This window comes from Bos mutus, chromosome 1, assembly GCF_027580195.1.
Source record: "Bos mutus isolate GX-2022 chromosome 1, NWIPB_WYAK_1.1, whole genome shotgun sequence".
Taxonomy (NCBI): Eukaryota; Metazoa; Chordata; class Mammalia; order Artiodactyla; family Bovidae; genus Bos; species Bos mutus.
The window spans coordinates 83,212,853-83,238,077 of NC_091617.1; the positions used below are offsets into that span (position 1 = coordinate 83,212,853).

Sequence of the window (25,225 nt, forward strand, 5' to 3'; positions counted from 1 at the left end):
TATATATATTTGATAGAATGCTGTGATATTACTTAAGATATATTTATACTATTATTTGGATATGACTTGATAGTTTTATATTTCTAATCTACTTCTATAAAATTTTTAAAATTATAATTTTTTAGGAGTCAAAAACTTAATACAATTTTAACAGTATCACATTTAACAACATTTATATTGCAAAATACTTGATACAGGAATAGTTAATTTACTATTTTCTAACAGGAGCAAATTATAATGACAACTATTCATTAAACACTCCTAATTCAAAAGGTACTGTATATAAAATGTGGTTACCTGTGCCTTTTCGATATTTGTAGGATGGAACTGTCGGTCAAATACTTTTTTCACAATATCAAGAAATAAGCATGTAAAAACCATGAGGATTATGGCAAACCAAGCAGAACCACTTGATAGGAGCTGAATAAATACAAAGTACATATTCTGGGAACTCAAAAATGGCCTGCAAAGAAAGTGGGATTAATAAAAGAAGAAACTGACAAGACAGATTCTTAAATCAAGACATTAAGTAAACCACTATATTCGAAGGTTACAATTTTAGGTATACAGCGGTAAAATGTTCAAAATTTCAAATTAATGTAATTTAATTAACTAATAAAATGTGATATACTTTCATTGTCAAAAATAAAATCCAATTTAATTCGCTTGAATGACAACCATAGTTTTTATAATTAGGAAGTGGCAAGTAGTTGACTTATTCTATCCCAGTGGTAGGAAATCCAAAGAATTATGTAGTAATACAGACTTAAGAGGTTAAAAAAGCAAGAAAAAGTATGTAATAAAATGTTTTCTACTAAGCAACTATAAGGTTGATAACCAAAATTTTAGGTTGAAAAGCTCTAGTTAGAGGATCTTCTTTATACACTTATTTTAAAATAAATGTACTCACAAATATTACTAGTTCTACACAGTAATAGGTTTTGTCAAGATACCATTTTTGGGGTTTTGTACATATCACTTCAAAGCAGTATGGGGAAATACAGGAAAAAATGAAGAAATAAAGAGGATTAAAAGCAAATGATAGTCATGAGCATCCTTTTATAATCCTAATGAAAGTTAATGTTTAGCCAATCCAAGTTTTTTACCCGCTTTTTGTAATATTTTGCAGACACAGTAGGCAATGTAATATAAATACTCTAATTCAGGGACTTCAGTTGTCCATGACTTATCAAAGAATTTTAGGATTCTTTAGGATAAGCATTCATTTCTGATCTATCAGAGAAGCTGAATACCTGATTTTAGCAATGAAGATACAGCACACTATTTACTTTTCAGAGATAAAGTTACCTTTTTCATGAAACTTTAATGGTTCTATGTGCCTTATTTTATTATATACATTAGTAACAATTTAGAGGTATCAATACTATGGTTAGCATAAAGAACAATAATTTTCAAGTAAATCCTATTTTTAACCTTTGTGATCTTAAACAGTTCAGTATCCAAATAGAAAAAAAGGGATAGTAAGATTATTGTGATGAATCAATGTAATATCTCAGGTAAAACACTAGAATGCAGTAATTGTTAGCTTCTTTTTTCTTCCTTATTAGTAAGATCAACTGAAAGAACTAAATTTCTTATCAGGATAGGCTCTTAAAACTATTCTGAGCAGAATTTGTTCAAACCTATCATAATAAATATTAGAGTTGAATCAATATAATTAAAATACAATATAGTAACTCACCAGAGAATCCCTCCATAAAACAAAGAAAACACAAAATAGAATAAAATAGATCCCCACGTAACAAGATGATTGATCCAGGTCCAAAAATGAGTTTCCAAAGCCATCTAAAAAAATAAATTAAAAAATCCTTAATGTAAATTAATAAATCTTTAACTTCTCAGATAAAACCCAAGAATAAGTGACTAAAAAGTTCCTATGGCAAAGTCCCTCAGAAGACAAATATTAATGAAAAGCTCCTAGTATGAAATTGAACAATTTCAAGTTTATACTATTTTTCTTCTGTGAGGAAGCAGCATTAAAATTTCATGAGTACTTTATCAATTCCATGGGCTAAACCAGCTTGTGTTATCTTGCATTACATATAGAGAAGCACAATTTCACAGGTGGGTATTGAGGAGTTAACTTTCCTTTGACTAGAAAAATCAGCTGAGGCTTTCCAAAATAATGAATTAAAAAATGAATTCATAATGAATTTGACAAAAATTAAAATGAATTATCAAACTAGCCATCCATGAAATTATGCATGACTAAAAAGAAAAACTATATCACAAAATAAATGAAGCAAATTAGAATTATATAGACAAAACGTGTCCATGCTTCTAATTTCTGTATCATACCTTTGCTGTGACGGTAATAACCATGACTGTGAAGACCAAGGTGCCAAATGTCCAATTTCCAAACATCTAAGACATAAAGAATAAACTAGTATTGTATTACATGTTAAAATGATGCTGAAACAGAAGTGATGCAAAGAATAACCACATTCTTTACTGAAAATCACTTGCATCATTTATGTCAGGTACATTTGAAATCTGCCTAGATTAGTAAAGTTAAAGGAGAATGAGAAGAAATACAATAAAGCATTATTATGTTGATTACATAAATGATCCTTTGGATAACATTATCAGACTGGAAACTCAAAGACAGGCTTGAAGTTGTGTGGCACAGATAGTTTTTAGTGACAATTATACACTGACTGGAAGAAGCACAAGCTGGAATCAAGATTGCCCGGAGAAATATCAATAACCTCAGATATGCAGATGACACCACCCTTATGGCAGAAAGTGAAGAGGAACTAAAAAGCCTCTTGATGAAAGTGAAAGAGGAGAGTGAAAAAGTTGTCTTAAAGCTCAACATTCAGAAAACGAAGATCATGGCATGTGGTCCCATCACTTCATGGGAAATAGATGGGGAAACAGTGGAAACAGTGTCAGACTTTATATTTTTTGGCTCCAAAACCACTGCAGATGGTGATTGCAACCATGAAATTAAAAGACGCTTACTCCTTGGAAGGAAAGTTATGACTAACCTAGATAGTATATTGAAAAGCAGAGATATTACTTTGCCAACAAAGGTCCGTCTAGTCAAGGCTATGGTTTTTCCAGTAGTCATGTATGAATGTGAGAGTTGGACTGTGAAGAAGGCTGAGCGCTGAAGAATTGATGCTTTTGAACTGTGGTGTTGGAGAAGACTCTTGGGAGTCCCTTGGACTGCAAGGAGATCCAACCAGTCCATACTAAAGGAGATCAGTCTTGGGTGTTCATTGGAAGGACTGATGCTGAAGCTGAAACTCCAATACTTTGTCCACCTCATGCGAAGAGTTGACTCATTGGAGGTGGACAAAGACCCTGATGCTGGGAGGGATTGGGGGCAGGAGGAGAAGGGGATGCCAGAGGATGAGATGGCTGGATGGTATCACTGACTTGATGGACGTTGAGTTTGAGTGAACTCTGGGAGTTGGTGATGGACAGGGAGGCCTGGTGTGCTGTGATTCATGGGGTTGCAAAGAGTCGGACACGACTGAGCTACTGAATTGAATTGAATTGATACAGCTGTTAGTAACTGCTTTACTCCTGTCACACAGTAAATATGATAATAAACCCTGTTCAACTATAATTATTTTCTGAAACCACTCCAGCCAAAAGTCACAAGAGAATACCTGCCACTGTATTTTGGACACATAATAGAAAGATCAAGTAAAAAGAAATTTATACACAAAACCAACACTTGAAAGGAAAGATAATGGCTAGTGGAATGACTCAAAGGATTCCATGTAAAAATACGGTTAATGCCAGTCAGATAGTATTGCCCTGGGCTTTTTAGCCAAAACTGACTGCTGCTGCTGCTAAGTCACTTCAGTCGTTTCCGATTCTGTGCGACCCCATAGACAGCAGCCCACCAGGCTCCCCCGTCCCTGGGATTCTCCAGGCAAGAACACTGGAGTGGGTTGCCATGTCCTTCTCCAATGCAGGAAAGTGAAAAGTGAAAGTGAAGTCGCTCAGTCGTGTCCGACCCTCAGCGACCCCATGGACTGCAGCCTACCAGGCTCCTCTGCCCATGGGATTTTCCAGGCAAGAGTACTGGAGTGGGGTGCCACTGCCTTCTCCTATTAAAAATGCAGATTTGCAGATTCCCCAAAGAATATCAGGATTTAATTTCCACAAATAAGAGCATAACCAGAATTTTATGTCAATTTAGGTCACCAAATAGTCATAATCTTTACCATTGGTTTTAAAAAAACTATTTAAAAGACCAGTCATTTAAAAACAAATGGGTTCCAATGGCAAAAAAACTTATCTAAGTAATTCAAAATAAATGACAAACTCAGCGCTTAAGACCCTGAATAGCCAAAATAATTTGAGAAAAGAATAATGGAGCTGGAGGAATCATACTCCCTGACTTCAGACTATACTACAAAGCTAATGTAATCAAAACAGTATGATACTGGCACAAAAACAGACATATAGATCAGTGGAACAGACACACAGATCAGTGGAACAGGACAGAAAGCCTGGAAATAAACCCACGCACCAATGGTCTAATTAATCTATGACAAAGGAGGCAAATATATACAATGGAGAAAGGACAACCTCTTCAATTAGTGGTGCTGGGAAATTGGACAGTTACATGTAAAATAATGAAATTAGAACATTCCCTGCTGCTGCTGCTGCTAAGTCGCTTCAGTCATGTCCGACTCTGTGTGACCCCATAGACGGCAGCCCACCAGGCTCCCCCGTCCCTGGGATTCTCCAGGCAAGAACACTGGAGTGGGTTGCTATTTCCTTCTCCAATGCATGAAAGTGAAAGTGAAAGTGAAGTTGCTCAGTCAGGTCTGACTCTTAGCGACCCCATGGACTGCAGCCTACCAGGCTCCTCCGTCCATGGGATTTTCCAGGCAAGAGTACTGGAGTGGGGTGCCACTGCCTTCTCCGAACATTCCCTAACACCATATAAAAAAATAAAATCTAAAGAAAGTAAAGACCTAAACGTAAAATTCCTAGAAGAAAACATAGGCAGAACACTTTGACATAAAATGCAGAAATACATTTTTGGATCTGTCTCCTAAAGTAATGGAAATAAAAACAAAAATAAACAAATGGGACCTAACTAAACTTAAAAGCTTTTGCCAGCAAAGGAAACCATCCACAAAACAAACAGACAAGTTATGAACTGGGAGAAAATATCTGCAAATGATGCTACAGATGAGGGATTAATTTCCAAAATATACAAACAGCTCATACAGCTTAATTATAAAAAAAAATAAATAAATGGGCAGAAGACCTAGTAGACATTTCTCTAAAGAAAACACACAGATGGTCAACAGGCATATTAAAAATTGTTCAATATTACTAATTATAGGAGAAATGCAAATCAAAATTTCATTAATGAGGAATCCCCTAACAGTGCCAGACTAGCCATTATTAAAAAGTCTACAGAAGGATTTCCTTAGTGGTCCACTGGTTATAAACATGCCTTGCAATGCAGGGGATGTGGGTTCAATCCCCGGTCCAGGAAATAAGATCCCACATACCTAGGGGCAACTAAGCCTGCATGCTGCAACCAGAGCCTGGTGATCTAGAGCCCATGCTCCGCAATGAGAGAAAGCCCACATAGTGCAACAAAGAGCCACCATGCCAGAACTTTCCTACACTGTTGGTGGGAATTTAATTAATGCTGCCACTATGGAGAATAATGGTCCTTAAAAAGCTAAAAACAGTTACCATATGATTCTGCAATCCCAATCCTAGGCTTATAACCAGAGAAAACTACTTTGAAAAGACACATGAACCCCAATGTCCATAGCAGCACTATTTACAATAGCCTAAAACACAGAAGCAACCTAAATGTCCACTGACAGATGAATGAATAAAGCTGTGGTGTATATACACAATGGAATATTACTTAGCCATAAAAAATAATGAAATAACGCCATTTTTGGTAACATGGATTCACCCAGAGATTATTATATTAAGTGAAGTAAGTCAGACAAATATCATATGATGTCACATACACAGAATCTAAAAAAAAAAGATATAAATGAAATTGTTTATAAAACAGAAACAGATTCACAGACACAGAAAACAAACTTATGTTACCAAAGGGGATAGCAGGGTTGGGTGGGGAGAGAAGATAAATTAGAAGTTTGGGATTAACATATACACCCTGCTATATATAAAACAGGTAAACAGTAAGGACCTACTGTATAGCACAGGGATCTTGTAATAACCTATAATGGGAATCTGAAAAAGAATATATATATGTATACATACAACTGAATCACTATGCTATACATGTGAAACTAACAACACTATAACTATACTTCAATTAAAAAACAAATAGCTTAAAAGGTAAAAAAGTAACCAATAAATAATGGTTCTTACAATCAACAATGAAACATTAATGTCCCTTTATTTGAGGGTATTCTGCCAACAAAGGTCCGTCTAGTCAAGGCTATGGTTTTTCCTGTGGTCATGTATGGATGTGAGAGTTGGACTGTGAAGAAGGCTGAGCGCTGAAGAATTGATGCTTTTGAACTGTGGTGTTGGAGAAGACTCTTTAGAGTCCCTTGGACTGCAAGGAGATCCAACCAGTCCATTCTAAAGGAGATCAGCCCTGGGATTTCTTTGGAAGGAATGATGCTAAAGCTGAAACTCCAGTACTTTGGCCACCTCATGCGAAGAGTTGACTCACTGGAAAAGACTCTGATGCTGGGAGGGACTGGGGGCAGGAGGAGAAGGGGACGACAGACGATGAGATGGCTGGATGGCATCACTGTCTCGATGGACGTGAGTCTGAGTGAACTCCGGGAGTTGGTGATGGACAGGGAGGCCTGGTGTGCTGTGATTCATGGGGTCGCAAAGAGTCGGACACGACTGAGCGACTGATCTGATCTGATCTGGGGAGCTTATTTGTCAAGAGGAAAATAATGGAAAAGTCATATTGACTTTTTCTGCTTTCATCATCTCTAGAAATGACTTAGAATACTGAAAAAACATTGTATCTCACTCAATTTGGCTCTCAAGAATGCCAGCTCCTCTTTCAGTGATATGGAAACAGTTAATTAATGCAGTCAGGCCACCTGGGCCTGGAAATGGTAACAACCACACATATCTACCTCTCAGTATCTGGTTTTACTGGGCCCAGATTGGGGCTAATTATGTGTATCTTCCTTTGAAGCAGAGAATAATTTAAAATTCGAGCATTTAAGGACCTAGAGGGAGCTGTAGAAAACAAATTCACATTCTCTTTTTTGGGTAAATTAGCAAACTAGTTTATTTCAACTGCAGCAATAACTTAAGACTATTTCTCTGTGATTTCCCCTTGAATTTAGTTTAACTGGCGATGAGGTGAGTGGCAGAGAGGATTTGGGGATCTAGCTAAAGAGAAGCTGAGTTGGGCTTATTTGGCTTGTGTTAAATAGAACCTATTTATGTCACTCACAATCATTTTCACATATACTTATGTTTGAAATTATAGTTTTATGTTTTTTTCACTTAAAGAGGGCCTGCCAAAATGAGTAAGGTTTAGACTACTAAACCTGGATCTGTTCCTGCTCGGAAGAGACAAATGCTCAAAACATTTTCTAACACAATGTTTTGGGTTTTTAAGTCACTTCTTTTAACTTAATTTGCTACCTAATTATTTAATAAAGCCAACCATATACTTCAAATTAAAGAAGATGATTCATTATTCACTTGTAAAGCCAATCAAGATATAATAACGGAGAATCTATAATAATGGTACATACCAAGTACCATTCTAGACCTTGGGGAATGAAGCAGTAATAATGTAACATTCCTGACCTCATGGAGCTTGCCTAGTAGAAAAGGCAGAAAATAAACTTACAGGAAGTGACAGAAAGTGGGAGGGACAGGATTTTACTGGAGTGGTCTAGAAAGTCTGAGTCAAGCCAGTGATAGTTCAGGAGACCTGAAGGAATTAAGGGATTCAGCCACATGCCCACATGAGGGAAAAGAATCTAGGCAGAGAAACAGCAAGTGCAGAAGTCCTAATACAGGAATAAATTAGTCTGAAGGAGCAAGAAAACCAGTGTGGCTGGCGTAGAGTGACTAAAAGGGAAGGTGGTAGGAAATACAGTCCAAGAGGTAGTCCAAAATTTTTTTCATTTTTATAAGCTCATTTGGGCTGCTGTGCAGAGAATGGATAGTAGGAAGGGAAAGAATGGAAGCAGGAAGAAGGCAGCTACTATGGTCCCTAAAAGACTGAAAAGGAATAGCTGGTAATGAAGCCAAAGTAACTTATAGAGACTGAGAGAAGATACTGTGGCAGGCAGGAAGGCTGCATAAATTGTACCCAGTGGTTGAGTTCATAAGGGCTGAGGCACGCTCTTGGATTTAGCAATAAAATGGGTGCTGCTGACCATAAAGAACATGGTTTGGATGAGAGTGCTTTGGGGGAAAGTCCCACAGGAGTACATTCAAGGGAGAAGAGGAGGCCAGGAAGTAGAAATAGTAAAAAAAAAAAAATATAACTTCTTCCAATTTTGTAACAGGTTTAACTTAACTATACATTGATCTATAAGACAATTACCTTCTATAGAGTTAATCAGTTGTTCAGTTCTCCAGTACAAACTATCTCTTTATTATTCATTTTAAACATTGACCAATTGTTGGATGATACCGTAAGAAGCAATGTATATTTTTCTGTTCTCTGTATATGAATAACTTCCTATTGATTGGAGTATTAATAGTGCTTTAAATATTCTCATGAATAAGAGAATATGCAGGAAAAGTATGCAATGAACTAGATAATCAAAGACATTTCAATCATACAAGCTTTAAATAAAATAAATCTATATCTACTGTTAGGAATTAAATTGCATATGTGCCTTTAATGACCTGATTGGCAATTACAGTGGTTAAATCATTTGAATTAAAATAAAGATACTGACTTCTCTGTGGAATACAAATATAAAATAGTATATTTCTATCTTAACACAGAGCTCTTATCATTTGATGATTAGGTTTCAACAGCTGATGACATGTATAGTATAAAAGAGTAATTAAAATCATTAACACTTAAAAAAAAAAATTCTGTAGTAAAAAATACAAAAAGGTTTTTCTTTCTCAAAATTACAACCTAGGCTCAACCCTGAAGAATAGACAGTCATAAGAGAAAGAGGCAACAGCATTCTAGAGAGGAAACAGAAATGGCTTTGAACACTAGAAATGAATGTTGCATGTTCTGAGAGAGCCAGCAAGGGCAGTTACACAGTTAAAGAGAGAGTTTGTGGGAGAAGTAGGCTAGATGGGATTGGGTAGGACAAGGTCTTCAGTAAAAAGACTTGATAGCAATCATAACAATACTCTGAAGGTTGAGTACTTCTGTATGCTAGCCACTATGCCTAACACCCTACATATATCATTTATTCCTCACAGCAAACCTATAAGGTAGTAATTAAGCTCCTAATTTTGAAGGAGGAAACTGAGTCTCAGAGAGGTTAACTAACTCATCCCAAATCACTCAAATGATAACTTCAGGTGCTAGGATGTAAATCCAATCTGACCGACTGTAACATATGCCCCTTTCCCACTGTTATCTACTAGTACTGGTGGCAGGGAGTGGTAGATTAATTTCTAGTGGCATATATCTGAGTGACAGAACTGGTAGACTAAAAGGGGAAGGAACTTAATGATATACAATTTGAGTTAAAAAAATGGTAGTTAACTTATGGTAAAAAGAAAAAAAAAACTTTTATACCATAGGGCCAACAACAATTTACCTTTCATTAAGATTTTTTCTTTCATATAAAGCATGCTCAAGATTTAATTTTAAAATAAAGTCACTAAAAACTAGAAGCAAATCAAAACTGTAATATTCTTAAATAATTTATGCCATATAATAGGCTCCAAAATCACTGCAGATGGTGACTGCAGCCATGAAATTAAAAGACGCTTACTTCTTGGAGGGAAAGTTATGACCAACCTAGACAGCATATTGAAAAGCAGAGACATTACTTTGTCAACAAAGGTCCATCTAGTCACGGCTATGGTTTTTCCAGTGGTCATGTATGGATGTGAGGGTTGGACTGTGAAGAAAGCTGAGCGTGGAAGAATTGATGCCTTTGAACTCTCAAGAGTCCCTTGGACTGCAAGGAGATCCAACCAGTCCATCCTAAAGGAGATCAGTCCTGGATGTTCATTGGTAAGACTGATGTTGAAGCTGAAACTCCAATACTTTGGCCACCTGATGGGAACAGCTGATTCATCTGAAAAGACCCTGATGCTGGGAAAGATTGAGGGCAGGAAAAGAAGGGGATGACAGAAGATGAGATGGTTGGATGGCATCACCGACTCAATGGACATTGGTTTGGGTGAACTCCGGGAGTTGGTGATGGACAGGGAGGCCTGGCATGCTGCGGTTCACGGGGTCGCAAAGAGTCAGGACTGAACGACTGAACTGAATATTACGTAGCTATGAAAAAATATTTTTGAAGCATTTTTAATAAGAAAAATCACTAAGGCAATACTAAGGGGAAAATGATGATAAGGTTATTGAGAAATAAGAGGATATAAATTCTGAGGTTAATGAAAAAATAATAGAAATATGTAAAAATGATAGGAATAATTACGGTACAAGGAGAACAGGTGGGGTTTTTTTTTTTTGTATATTTTTCGGATATAGTATTTCAAAATCAGAAGAAAAGTAACTAGCACAAAAGAGATCTCTTTAACTTCTGTTTTATCCAATGACATTTTCCTTTTTTCTTAACTTTTCCCCCTGTTTATTCTGTCCCATTTTTGGCCCAGTATTTTAGGTGGAAATGGGCATGCTCATCCATATATTTATATATTTGATGACTGAACTTCCCTGGTGATTCATTGGTTAGGAATCTGCCTGCCAATGCAGGGACACAGGTTCGATTCCCAGTCCAGAAAGATCCCACATGCAAAGACTCAACTAAGCTCATGGGCCACAACTGTTACTAAGACCACACTGTAGAGCCCCTGCTCCGCAACAAGAGAAGCTACCACAATGAGAAGCCATTGCACTGCAGCTAGAGAGTAGCCCCTGCTCACTGCAAAGCCTGTGAGCAGCAACCAAGACCTAGCACAGGCAAATAAATATATATATATATATATATTTGATGGTCCTTGCACAGGTGGTAATACTGCACAGAAGTGTACCAGGCTAATAATTGTTTCTCAACAGAATTTAGGATCATGGCAAAGCATACAGGCTTTGACATTATACATATTTATACTGTATAGTATAGAATATTATACATCAATTATATAATATTGAATTATACTTTTGTAATTTATTTACTATGTGACTTGAGGCAAGTTTCTTAACCTGAGATTACTTTTCTAATATGAAAAAAGTAACATATATTTTCCTCATATAGGATTGTTGTTACAATTTAGTAAGTTAATACATGGAATACACCTGGCATAGAGAAAAAAATTCAATAAAATTCAATTACTTGGGGGAAATGCTGTTAACATTCATGCTACACAAACTAGATTCCAAACCTGGCTAAGCATGTCCTCACAAGTGGCAATAATATGTATGTTCCTATTCTACATCCTAAAGGGATTTGCATGGTTAAAGCCTAATATTGAAATTCATTTCCTTTATGCCCTTGAATATTGTGTTATTTCAATTGCTCATTTCCGGTATCTCTCACAAGATTCTAAGCTCTATAACCGAGTGTGTTGGTTTCTCTCATAAATCTAGGCACTAGTATAGTACACGGGAATGGCTGCTGCTGCTGCTGCTGCTAAGTCGCTTCAGTGGTGTCCGACTCTGTGTGAGCCCATAGACAGCAGCCCACCAGGCTTCCCCGTCCCTGGGATTCTCCAGGCAAGAATACTGGAGTGGGTTGCTATTTCCTTCTCCAATGCATGAAAGTGAAAAGTGGAAGTGAAGTCGCTCCGTTGTGTCCGACTCTAGCGACCTCATGGACTGCAGCCTACCAGGCTCCTCCGTCTATGGGATTTTCTAGGCAAAAGTACTGGAGTGGGGTGCCATTGCCTTCTCTGACATGGGAATGGCTAGTCCTCAATAAATGTTTGTTGCACAGATAAAACGTCATATTTTCCCAACAGCAAATATATTTTGGAGTTCTTAAGTATTGCCAGCAGAAAACAGAAACTAAAGGTAACAAGTGAAAAGAAGAGAAGTGAAAAGCAAAGGAGAAAAGGAAAGATATAAACATCTGAATGCAGAGTTCCAAAGAATAGCAAGAAGAGATAAGAAAGCCTTCCTCAGTGATCAATGCAAGGAAATAGAGGAAAACAACAGAATGGGAAAAACTAGAGATCTCTTCAAGAAAATTAGAGATACCAAGGGAACATTTCATGCAAAGATGGGCTCGATAAAGGACAGAAATGGTATGGACCTAACAGAAGCAGAAGATATTAAGAGGACGTGGCAAGAATACACAGAAGAACTGTACAAAAAAGATCTTACAACCCAGATAATCACTATGGTGTGATCACTCACCTAGAGCCAGACATCCTGCAATGTGAAGTCAAGTGGGCCTTAGAAAGCATCACTACGAACAAAGCTAGTGGAGGTGATGGAATTCCAGTTGAGCTATTTCAAATCCTAAAAGATGATGCTGTGACAGTGCTCACTCAATATGCCAGCAAATTGGGAAAACTCAGCAGTGGCCACAGGTCTGGAAAAGGTCAGTTTTCATTCCAATCCCAAAGAATGCTCAAACTACCGCACAACTGCACTCATCTCACACACTAGTAAAGCAATGCTCAAAATTCCCGAAGCCAGGCTTCAGCAATATGTGAACCGTGAACTTTCAGATGTTCAAGCTGGTTTTAGAAAAGGCAGAAGAACCAGAGATCAAATTGCCAACATCCGCTGGATCATCGAAAAAGCAAGAGAGTTCCAGAGAAACATCTATTTCTGCTTCATTGACTATGCCAAAGCCTTTGACTGTGTGGATCACAATAAACTGTGGAAAATTCTTCAAGAGATGGGAATACCAGACCACCTGACCTGACTCTTGAGAAACCTATATGCAAGTCAGGAAGCACAGTTAGAACAGGACATGGAACAACAGACTGGTTCCAAATAGGAAAAGGAGTATGTCAAGGCTGTATATTGTCACCCTGCTTATTTAACTTCTATGCAGAGTACATCATGAGAAACTCTGGGCTGGAAGAAGCACAAGCTGCAATCAAGATTGTCGGGAGAAATATCAATAACCTCAGATATGCAGATGACACTACCCTATGGCAGAAAGAGAAGAGGAACTAAAAAGCCTCTTGATGACAGTGAAAGAGGAGAGTGAAAAAGTTGCCTTAAAGCTCAGCATTCAGTAAACGAAGATCATGGCATGTGGTCCCATCACTTCATGGGAAATAGATGGGGAAACAGTGGCAGACTTTTGTTTTTTGGGCTCCAAAGTCACTGCAGTTGGTGACTACAGCCATGAAATTAAAAGACGCTTACTCCTTGGAAGGAAAGTTATGACCAACCTAGATAGCATATTCAAAAGCAAAGACATTACTTTGCCAACAAAGGTCCGTCTAGTCAAGGCTATGGTTTTTCCAGTGGTCACGTATGGATGTGACAGTTGGACTGTGAAGAAGGCTGAGCGCTGAAGAATTGATGCTTTTGAACTGTGGTGTTGGAGAAGACTCTTGAGAGTCCCTTGGACTGCAAGGAGATCCAACCAGTCCATTCTGAAGGAGATTAGTCCTGGGTGTTTTTTGGGAGGACCGATGCTGAGGCTGAAACTCCAGTACTTTGGCCACCTCATGCGAAGAGTTGACTCATTGGAAAAGACTGATGCTGGGAGGGATTGGAGGCAGGAGGAGAGGGAGACGACAGAGGATGAGATGGCTGGATGGGATCACTGACTCGATGGACGTGAGTCTGAGTAAACTCTGGGAGTTGGTGATGGACAGGGAGGCCTGGTGTGCTGCGATTCATGGGGTCGCAAAGAGTCGGACACGACTGAGCGACTGAACTGAACTGAAAGGTGACAAGTATTTTCAGTCTATCACAGGACTACAGTTGTTATTTCTTTCCTTCCTAACCTATCTAGTTAAGCCTAGAGAGAGAGGCCTAGTTCTGCAAAGAATCTCTCAACATGAGCATTCCAGTCAGGACACAGAAGCAACAAACTGTGTGGCACTCCTTTCCAATTTTAAATTTCAGAAATATGGCCATTCTAAACTGTACCTTGACATCTTCAGGATTGCTGGTGTGCACTAAAGAGTACAGCAGCACTTTTTAAGCTTACCAAAAAAAAAATATACATCCATTTAAAAGCAAAACCCTAGACATTGTCTCTATTTCTCATTTGAAAAAGCCAATAGAATTACTGTGAGGATTAATGGAAATGCAGCATGTAAAGCACTGAGCACAATATTAAGTACTAAATAAACAGTAGCTATTATTAAAACACAATCCTGAAGTGAACAGCATGCAATGGAATGAATATATCCCCTTATATGAATTAATTTTTGAACCCGCAAAACTACTTAGGTAATTTGAGTTTCACATTAAAATTACACTGCACTGCCTTTCTGTTTTAATTTTCATTTGTATGAAATTTGATTAAAAATAAGTTAAAACCTTTTAATAATTACATTTTAATATATACAACTTTATAACTTAAATGTAATTTTACTTTATTTTTTATGACAGAAAGTTATCAAAAGCCAAACTACATTAATTATTAAAAACATTGGGTAAAAAACTGTATATTTTACCTGGCCATTTCCAAGCAGAGATGTATCTTTCCCTATGAGAAAATAGGATCCAAAAAAGAAAATAAAGGCATGACTGAAACCCAAGGTGGTCCAATAAAGAAATGTTTTCATGCTTAATTGACGGTTTTTACTTATGTCTCTGCAAATTTAAAAAAAAGAGAAAAAAAATACATCAGGACTTATTATTTATCTAAATAATTATTACCATTTGATAATTAAAAAACAAGATGGCTTTTTAATTTAAAATTGCTTACAAATTTTAGAAGAACAAAACCTAATTTACAAACCACTGCTTGTAAATCATACAGCTGTGTAATAGCTTATAATTCTCATATTCAAATACAATTTCTCATTTGATAAGGAAATATGATATATTTTTGATTTTGATTAATTATGATACATAATTCTTCAGTTTAATTGTGTAAAGTTGCTGTTTCTTTGCTATTACTTTCTTTGGGGCCCTAATGTGTGCCTTATGGGATCTTAGTTTCCTGACCAGGGATTGAACCTGGCCCCCTGGTAGTGAAAGCCCAGAATCCTAACCACTGGACTGCCTGGGAATTCCCTCTTTGTCAAATTCTGTTATATTCTGTTATAACTCAGCCATGATTATTTCTTTATGGTGGAGTCATGTGAGCTAGGTTCAGCACTGACGTTCCTAACTGAGTTCACAATCTATCAACAGCTATTATGAGAAGAAAAGTCTGTGCCAATCTTGGGTCAGGGCTTCAGTAGCTCAGCTGCTAAAGAATCTGCCTGCAATGAAGGAGACCCTGGTTCAATTCATAGGCTGGGAAGATCCCCTGGAGAAGGAACAGGCTACCGACTCCAGTATTCCTGGGCTTCCCTGGTGGCTCAGATGATAAAGAATCTTCCTGCAACGCGGGAGACCTGGGTTCAACCCCTGGGTTGGGAAGATACCCTGGAGCAGGGCATGGCAACCCACTCCAGTATTCTGGCCTGGAGAATCCCCATGGACAGAGAAGCCTGGCGGGCTATAGTCCATGGGGTTGCAAAAAGTCAGACACGACTAAACAACTATGCACAATCTTGGGTCAAGCCTAGCCCTAGATATCCTGGGAAATCAAGGTAAGTTACTGCCATTTCTGGATAACTGAATATCTCTATAAGCGTAAAGGTCAAGTAAATATGGTAATCATAAGTTAGTCCTGAAAACCCAGGGGGCCTGGGATGGGATTTAATGGCCTCAACTCTATATTTTGCATCAATTACTACCCATAAATTTGGCAGGGTTAGAACACGAACTATTTTTTAGGAACTCTAGAGACAACTAAGTAATGAATAACTTTTGTGTGTACCCATGAAACAGAGTATTATTGGTTTAAAACAGTAAGTGCAAATTATGCAACTGCTCAATGCATTCCTAGGACCAAACTATTCATTCCTAAAAACATTGGAAAAATCATTCAAATATTCTCTTCAATGTTCAACACCTATAAATCATACGAGAACTTAAGTACTTCCTTTAGTAAGACATTAATCACCAAGAAACTGCCTGATATACTTGCTTATTTTTAAGATACTTTTAAAAATGGATAACTATTGAAATATAATGTACTACTTGTTGCAAGAGGTGGTATGGACATTTAATATTGGAAAACACTTACCGATAGAGGGTGGGTTTGTTCTGTAATACATGAGGGTCTATATGTTGTTCCAACAGACTATATATCAGAATAGGCAGGGATGTAAAACAAATATTGTATAAAGTCAGGTACACGCTGTCATATAGTGTCTAGAAAGAGAAATTTGTAGGAATTTGTAGACTCTAGCCTACATTACTATTATACTTATTCATATAATTACAAAGAAGCATCATAAAAATTACATATTTTCAGTTTACACTGAATCCATTTTAGTATGATGGACAGGGAAGCCTGGTGTGCTGCAATTCATGGGGTCACAAAGAGTCGGACACGAATGAGCGACTAAACTGAACTGGTTTCTTATATAAACATAATGTTTCTACATTTATATTCTTTGTGGAAATTGGAATATTTTGTTATGTCACGTGATTCTGCTATTACAGTCAGATGGATCTATATTTCAAGACATTCTAATTTGACCACTGGGATGTAATTTTACACAATTCTCTTACATGTGTCCTAGGCTTGTTATTATTCCTTTGATACGCTACACATATAGTTTTGCTTTCATAGCTTTGTCTTCCAACCTAAGTCCTACACTTTCTTTAATCCATGATCCATGAAACTTAAAAAACACTGGCTCAAATTCCTGATGATAGCTGCTTCTTCTAAACAGTTATATGTACTACTGTTGGTACTAAGTGCTTAGCACTTTGCCTATTCTTCACATATAGCTTTTACTAACATTGATACTGTCTCTCAGATTGTACTATAAATTCCCTGAAAACCTAATCAAAATAGGTTAAGTCTTCTTGTCACATGCTCTCACAGCATTCTCTATTTCATCCAAGTAAAACATTTTTACTAGCAATCAATGTCCAAGCAGATGTCTCAAATTTAGAGTTCCAGGTTGTAAACAAAGGAGAAAACGGTGATTAAGGGTAGGAAAAAACTCATTTAAAAAAACCCCAAAAACCTAAGATAATTAAAACTTTCAATAAATTAGAACAAATGTCTTGATCAATTAGAGATGCTGAGTATGATATGTGAGAAGGGTGCTCAAGTAGTCAGAAGCAATAGGTCCAAGCATGGTTTAGTTATTAACTATGTAATCCTGGGCAAGTTACTTAATCCCTATGGATTTCAGTTTCCTTCTCTGTGTGACATGTGTACAAAGAAAAGACCCATCAAGTGTTCATTATAGCTACTGTTAACCTATGACAAAGTTTTCCCTGTGAGCATATAGTCATATAGCTTCAGAACCCTTTTCAATATAGCACTCTTGGAACCTCCATTTAATTATTTACCTTCTGAGATGAAACCTATATGTCATCCCTGGACTCAATCACTATGTTTCTTTCAAATCTTAAAAAAATTCTATGAGTCAAAAAATAAATAATGATGTAATCTTCCAACAATTATGGGGCCTGGCTTGATATGAATTTTATAGAAGTACTATACATAAGTTGAAAATAGCAAAGTCCTCTCATAAGCTATTAAGAGTAATAATATCTATTTTTTAAAAAAAGCATCCACAGTTAAAATATTTTTTTGGTATTCACACTCACTTCAAACTGAAAATCAGAAAAAAGAAATACTGACGCTAAGCTAATTAAATATACTATAAGAAAAGTTATGTCTAGTTAGTTATCTGTAGGACTAGGAAAAATAGAAAAGGTCCCTCCAAGTATTTAACAAAACCTGAACACATATACTCTACTCTTTATCTAAAAGGATAAAACAAAAGACTCTATTTACTTACTTGTTGAGAAAACAAACAGTAGAACTGATATAAAAATTGGGGTGTAATAAAGCACACATTCTGAAAAACAAGATTAAATGGAAATAATTGAAATATTTAAGTCTAAATGAGAAATGATTTATAAAAATGACTTTTATTAAAGAGTCCAGAAAATAATCTCAGTTGATATGGTAAGTAGATCTGCCCATAAGAACTTGTCCATACAAAAATAGGAAAATAAGAATCCCATTTTATTAAAAAATGCCTAAAAGTAGTCTATGAAGCACTGCAAATGTCAGAATGAAAATACCTTTGACTCCTATCATTGCCAAACAATATGATAATTTTGAATTTATAACTATTATTCAATACTTTTCATACAAAATACAATTAGGAAGGTTTGCTTAAACTTTAGGGCTAAAATTACTTTAAAATGCAAAAATATTTAAAATACAATAAATGGAGTGATCAAAATCTCTTTCCATTACAAAAGCCTTGAAAGTGAAAGTGAAGTCGTTCAGTCGTGTCCAACTCTGCGACCCCGTGGACTGTAGCCCACCAGGCTCCTCCGTCCATGGGATTCTCCAGGCAAGAATACTGGAGTGGGGTGCCATTGCCTTCTCCAGGGGATCTTCCCAACCCAGGGATCAAACCCGGGTCTCCCTCATTGCTGGCAGACGCTTTAACCGCTGAGCTACCAGGGAAGCCCAGGTCACAGCAAAAGTTGTTATAATAAGCTAAGAAAAAACTGCCAACATCGTCTATTAGCATTATACAATCTACCTGTGTTCTTTCATTGGGCTGCAGCTACTAATTATAGAAATGCATGCAACACAGAACACTCTGATGTAGTAAATGTCTTGGTATTCAGAGGCGCTTAACATTGGTTCCAAATAATCCCATCTTTGCCCAAAGGGTCAAGAGATAGAACAATATTTCAACATAATTGGCTTCCTTGTAATTCTATGCATTTTATTTTATACATCTAAAATCCCTATACTGAGTAGTTTATACTACTAGACTACCAGTCATTCATGGCCCAAAAAAGATTAAGAACTTCTGCTTAAAATCACAATATTGGAGATAAAATTAAAACTTACTACTGGTTCCGGACAAAATAACAATAAAGAAATCAAACCATTCATGTTCTAATTTACATGGAATAAAATAAGTATGAATTTTGATGTGTCCTGACAAATTCATACATCCATGTAACCGCCACCACAATCAAGTTAAAGAACTTTTCTGTCAAGCAAAGTTCTCCCATATACTTTTCTAGTCAATTCTCTCACTCACACTCTTGGCCTCAGGCAACCACTGATTTGCTTTCTGTGAGTACACATTAGATTTATGATAAAATAATAAAAGTATATGCCATAGACTATTATTTTGACTTATAGAAAAAAATTTCAGACTAATTTGTATGGTAATATTAATAACATTCCTTAAACTGAAACCTCAAATACTGTTATCAATTAACTCTAAAATATCTCCATGAAACTCACCTTATAAAAAAAATACTGTACAAGGGTAGCTATTCTAATGTAATAAAAATGACCATGAACAAAAAGCAATTTGGAGAGAAATTTAAATCTAGCTATTGCATAGTCACTGTTTCTTGCAGCTTGTCTTCCTTCTTTACCCATGATTCCTGTAATACAGGGAACAAAAAGGTTAGTTCACTGATAATTGGTAAATGTAAATTTTAAGATATGCCTGAAAATACCTTAATTATCTGTAGCAGCTGAACCTGGATTTAGGATCACTATATCCTAAATTATAGTAGACAATAGATTCCCAAAAGGTTGCTCTATTTATATCAAATATGTAATTAATACAAAGCTATAACATATACTAGGCATGTAACATCAATCTTCAAAGAATTAGAATAAAATTGATATAAAATATTAAAAGTTCAGGATCTAAGAACATTTTTTTATTCTAATGAAGAGAATGCCATAAAACAGCTTTCATATCTCTATTTCCAAGGACAAAAAATATGCTGAATCAAGTCAAAATAACCATGTTTAACAGTTTTAAAACTCACACACAAAACTCAGTGTGCTTTTTAAAAGAAAAATGTACAATATTACTTGAAATCAGTACATAATTTTATCTCACAAATATGAGCACTTTTTTTGAGGTTACTATAGTTCATTAGGTTTCAAAAGTTATTTCCAAGTTTGTTTTTTCAATGTGAAACCAGAATTGAAAAAATTATTTTTTCAAAATTAAAATTTTCTATTTTTGTCATAAAAGGATGAAAATGTTCCAACATGTAAAGACAATCATCTGTATTCACAGCTCCTAGAGTAAACCACTATTTCTGGTCTATATACTCTTAGAAGTTTTTCTTATGCATATTTCATGTATGTTCACTTAACATACATACAAATAAGTACATAAAGATGGGATTATTTGTTTTGTAATCTGCTTTCATCACTTTCTACATTATGGACATTGTTTACTTACTACATATGGACATATGTGCTTGCTAACATAGTCATTTATTTTCTTAAAAGGAATTCCTGGAGGCCTAGTCACTAGGTCAAAGGGCACACATTTTATTTTTGCTATGCACAGGCTTTCACTAAGTACAGCAAGTCGGAGTTACTGTTTGCTGTGGTGCATAGGCTTTTCATTACAATGGCTTCTCTCATTGCACAGCACAGGATCTAGGAGCATGGGCTTCGTAAGCTGGAGCATGTGGGCTCAATTAGTTGTGGCTCTCGTGCCCTAGAGCATGAGGGTTTCACTAGTCGTGGCACGAGAGATCAGCAGTTTTGGTGCACAGGCTTAGTTGTTCTATATCATGTGGAATCTTCCTGGACTACGGATTGAAACCACATCCCCTACACTGGCAGGCAGATTCTTATCCACTGTATCACCAGGGAAGTCCAAAGGGCACACATTTAAAATTGTTATATATAATAATGCATGGTGTACCAATTTACGTGCCCACTAACATCATTTAAGGGCATTTGTTAATCTACATGCTTGTGTGCTCAGTTGTGTCCAACTCTTTATGACCCCATGGACTGTAGTCTACCAGGCTCCTCTATCCATGGAGTTTTCCAGGCAAGAAAACTGGAGAGGGTTGCCGTTTCCTACTCCAGGGTATCTTCCTGATCCAGGGATTGAACCCCCATCTCTTGCATCTCCTGCATTGGCAGGGGAGTTCTTTAACCACAGTGCCACCTGGGAAGTCTATACCCTTGTCCATTTCAGGGTTTTTTTTTTTTTGCCAATCTGACAGGCAATTTTAACTTACTTTTTGATTATTACGGAGATTTCTACTAGAGTGTTTTTCTTATTCTCCTTAAATTAAGACCTCACATAATAGGAATACTAAGACTATCATCTATTTTACAAATATTCTTTACTAGTTTGTCTTTAAAATTTTTTTATGTAAGTATTTACTTCTGTCACACATGTTGATCTTTTTCCTTTTCAGTTCCTTGCTTTCTTTGGTTTTGTACTTAAAAGATCCTTCCATACTTCAAATAACAGGATTATTCACTAAAGTCTATTATTTTTTATGGCCTTCAAAAATTATTTAAATCCTAATCCATCTGGAATTTGTTTTGCTATAAGCAATGGAAAGGGACTCACTTTTTCCCCCCAAATAACTAGTTATATCAGTGTTTTATTAAATCAAATAATTTGTTTCCTTACTTATTTGAAACATCTCCTTTGTTACATACTAAATTTCCAGATGTGCCGAACTGATTCTGTTCACTGGTCTGGCTGTTATCATATTATTGATAAAATCAAACTGTTACAAGTATTGTAGCTTTTTATACTCTAACATATGATATAATAAGTTATAAAATTATCATGAAGATTTCTGGGAAACAACAGTATAAACAATATAAAGAAAGTGAAGTTTACAAAATGAAGAGTTAATTATCCCAAAGAGGAAGAAGCTGATTTGAGGGATACACTGGAAATATGGGACCTGATCAGTATTCATCACATAGTCAACTCCAGAGCAAGGACTATCTTCTTTTCTAACTCTAAAATTTTATCCTTCAACAAAAACCCATACTCCTCTCTTTTGCTTCCTCAATAAAATTATTGAGGAAGACAGGTCAAAATACGGTTTAAGTGGGAAATGAATGGTAATATAAATATAATAAAATGATTTTAGTATTCTGAATTTAATAAAAATTTTAGGCAAAAATAGAAAAAAATTAGCATAAAGGTTATTAAATTAGAAAGTTACTTGAAATTTTATAGTTTGGTATAATTTCCTGTCTCTAAAATTATCTTTAAAATACATTCCAAAATCTTTAGACTAATGTATAAAGTAAATAATAATATTCTAAAATAAGAATAATTATATATATCATGAACTTAGAATTTAAAAATGATAAAAATACTGCGTAAAAGTATTTAAAAAGGTACAAAATTGCATGTAAAACTAAACTAACTTTACTGGGAAGAAGAACTGGCGAAGATAAAATTCACTAGTGGTATTTATTTCCTTGAAAATTTGCAATTAAAACATCTTGCGGCTTCCCTGGTGGTCCAGGTGGCTAAGATGCCACATTCCCAAAACAAAGGGCCTGGGTTCAATCCCTGGTCAGGTAACTAGATCCCCCATGCTGCAATTACGACCCAGGGCAGCCAAATGAATATTTTAAAAAAATCCTAAATATTGGGCTTAATAATGATAGGTTTCTGACAGAAATACGATGTGATATATTACACCACTGCATTTAGTTTTCATTCGTATATGTGACATTGTACTTTATTCTACAAAAGATTTATCATCAAATAATTATAACTTTAGAAGTTCAAAGAAAAAATATCAATCACCTATGCCAACATGTGCTTCTTGTATCATGCTTACATCGTTAGCACCATCGCCAATAGCCAATGTTATTGGCTTCTCAGGTGAGATTTTTATCAGTCTTATTACCTGAAAGACATACAACTCATTAATTATAATAAAATTTCAATTTTCTTATATTTATATAAAATTACTTATCTGAAATGATCTGCTTTAAGAACAATAAAAAATTAGTTTTACATTGGACAGTAATATGCACTGGGGTTCACTGTTTGAGGAATGTCTCCATTAAGACGTTAGGAATGTCTTTCAGAAATGACAACAAAACAGATTGTGGTCTTTGGATTTTATGATGGGATGTAAGAATCTGTTAAACACAGCTTAAATTTATAAAAAGCTTAATAATTGTGTAAAAAATTAACTACAATTAATTGAACTTTGTCAGGCAATTTTTTTCTCTCAAGAAATTATTTTCATTTGATACAGAGGAAAGATATTTATTTTCTCTTGTAATAAAGTTTCTTAAAAATTTAAAAAGCCATCAAAATTAAATTCAATGAAATCTAAAGAAAGGTTTCTTTGGAATACTTGAATGCACTTTTCTAAAGGATTTAGGCATTAGGTCTGTTTGGTCTCCAGTTTAATGTCCACAGACTGGGGTATAAGGGTTATAATAATAAAACAGGCACTGTAATAAAACCCCATGAAGCCAAAAAAAAAACAAAAACACACCTGGATGTACAGTTTATTAGCTCTACATGTGAAATAATATGTTTAGATGTATATTTCAAAGCATATACTTGTGACGGTTTCAGTTACAAAAAATATTTGTATAGGTTTTCACTTGAATCATAGCTGAACATTAAATATTTCCTAACTACAGACCGCGCAGAACCACATCGGCTGCAACGGACCGCGCGGCCGAGAGGAGCTACCCCACGCCCAAAGTCAGGGGCAGCGGCTGAGAGGAGCTACCCCACGCCCGAAGTCAGGGGCGGCGACCAAGAAGAGCTACCCCACGCCCGAGCTCAGGGGCGGTGGCCGAGAGGAGCTACCCCACATCCCAGGTCAGGGTCGGCGGCCAAGAGGAGCAACCCCACGTCCAAGGAGCAGTGGCTGCATGGACGCTGGAGGGCTGAGAGGAGCTACTCCATGTTCAAGATCAGGAGGGGCGACTTCGTCCAAGGTAAGGAGCAGTGGCTGCGCTTTGCTAGAGCAGCCGTGAAGAGATACCCCACATCCAAAGTAACAGAAACCCCAAGTAAGATGGTAGGTGTTAAGAGAGGGCATCAGAGGGCAGACACACTGAAACCATAATCACAGAAAACTAGCCAATCTGATCACAGGGACCACCAGCTCAATGAAACTAAGACATGCTGTATGGGGCTACCCAAGACGGATGGCTCATAGTGGAGAGGTCTGACAGAATTGGTCCACTGGAGAAGGGAATGGCAAACCACTTCAGTATTCTTGCCTTGAGAACCCCATGAACAGTATGAAAAGGCAAAATGATAGGATACTCAAAGAGGAACTCCCCAGGTCAGTAGGTACCCAATATGCTACTGGAGATCAGTGGAGAAATAACTCCGGAAAGAATGAAGGGATGGAGCCAAAGCAAAAACAATACCCAGCTGTGGATGTGACTGGTGATAGAAGCAAGGTCCAATGCTGTAAAGAGCAATATTGCATAGGAACCTGGAATGTCAGGTCCATGAATCAAGGCAAATTGCAAGTGGCCAAACAGGAGATGGCAAGAGTGAATGTCGACATTCTAGGAATCAACGAACTGAAATGGACTAGAATGGGTGAATTTAACTCAGATGACCATTATATCTACTACTATGGGAAGGAATCCCTTAGAAGAAATGGAGTAGCCATCATGGTCAACAAGAGTCCGAAATGCAGTACTTGGATGCAATCTCAAAAACGACAGAATGATCTCTGTCCGTTTCCAAGGCAAACCATTCAATATCATGGTAATCCAAGCCTATGCCCCAACCAGTAATGTTGAAGTAGCTGAAGTTGAACGGTTCTATGAAGACCTATAAGAACTTTTAGAACTAACACCCAAAGAAGATGTCCTTTTCATTATAGGGGACTGGAATGCAAAAGTAGGAAGTCAAGAAACACCTGGAGTAACTGGTAAATTTGGCCTTGGAATACGGAATGAAGCAGGGCAAAGGCTAATAAGAGTTTTGCCAAGAGAACGCACTGGTCATAGCAACACCCTCTTCCAACAACACAAGAGAAGACTCTACACATAGACATCACCAGATGGCCAACAATGAAATCAGATTGATTATATTCTTTCAAGCCAAAGATGGAGAAGCTCTATACAGTCAGCAAAAACAAGACTGGGAGCTGACTGTGGCTCAGATCATGCACTCCTTATTG

The 25,225-nt window shown here is 36.6% G+C and overlaps 1 protein-coding gene across 6 annotated transcripts in view; it reads right to left on the minus strand.

The window, feature by feature from the left end:
* The window catches only part of ATP11B (ATPase phospholipid transporting 11B (putative)), a 123,632-nt gene that overhangs the window by 23,480 nt on the left and 74,927 nt on the right, over nucleotides 1-25,225 (minus strand). For 5 of the 6 annotated variants that reach the window (XM_070372919.1, XM_005892534.3, XM_070372928.1 and 2 more), the window contains exons 21-28: nucleotides 22,858-22,960; nucleotides 19,542-19,687; nucleotides 18,058-18,117; nucleotides 16,317-16,444; nucleotides 14,689-14,827; nucleotides 2,320-2,385; nucleotides 1,703-1,806; nucleotides 298-463 (exon numbers count right to left, since the gene is read on the minus strand). In XM_070372919.1, the coding sequence (XP_070229020.1) occupies nucleotides 298-463; nucleotides 1,703-1,806; nucleotides 2,320-2,385; nucleotides 14,689-14,827; nucleotides 16,317-16,444; nucleotides 18,058-18,117; nucleotides 19,542-19,687; nucleotides 22,858-22,960 (912 nt within the window). The remainder of the gene's footprint in view (nucleotides 1-297; nucleotides 464-1,702; nucleotides 1,807-2,319; nucleotides 2,386-14,688; nucleotides 14,828-16,316; nucleotides 16,445-18,057; nucleotides 18,118-19,541; nucleotides 19,688-22,857; nucleotides 22,961-25,225) is intronic. The other variant, XM_070372923.1, reaches the window with a different exon arrangement.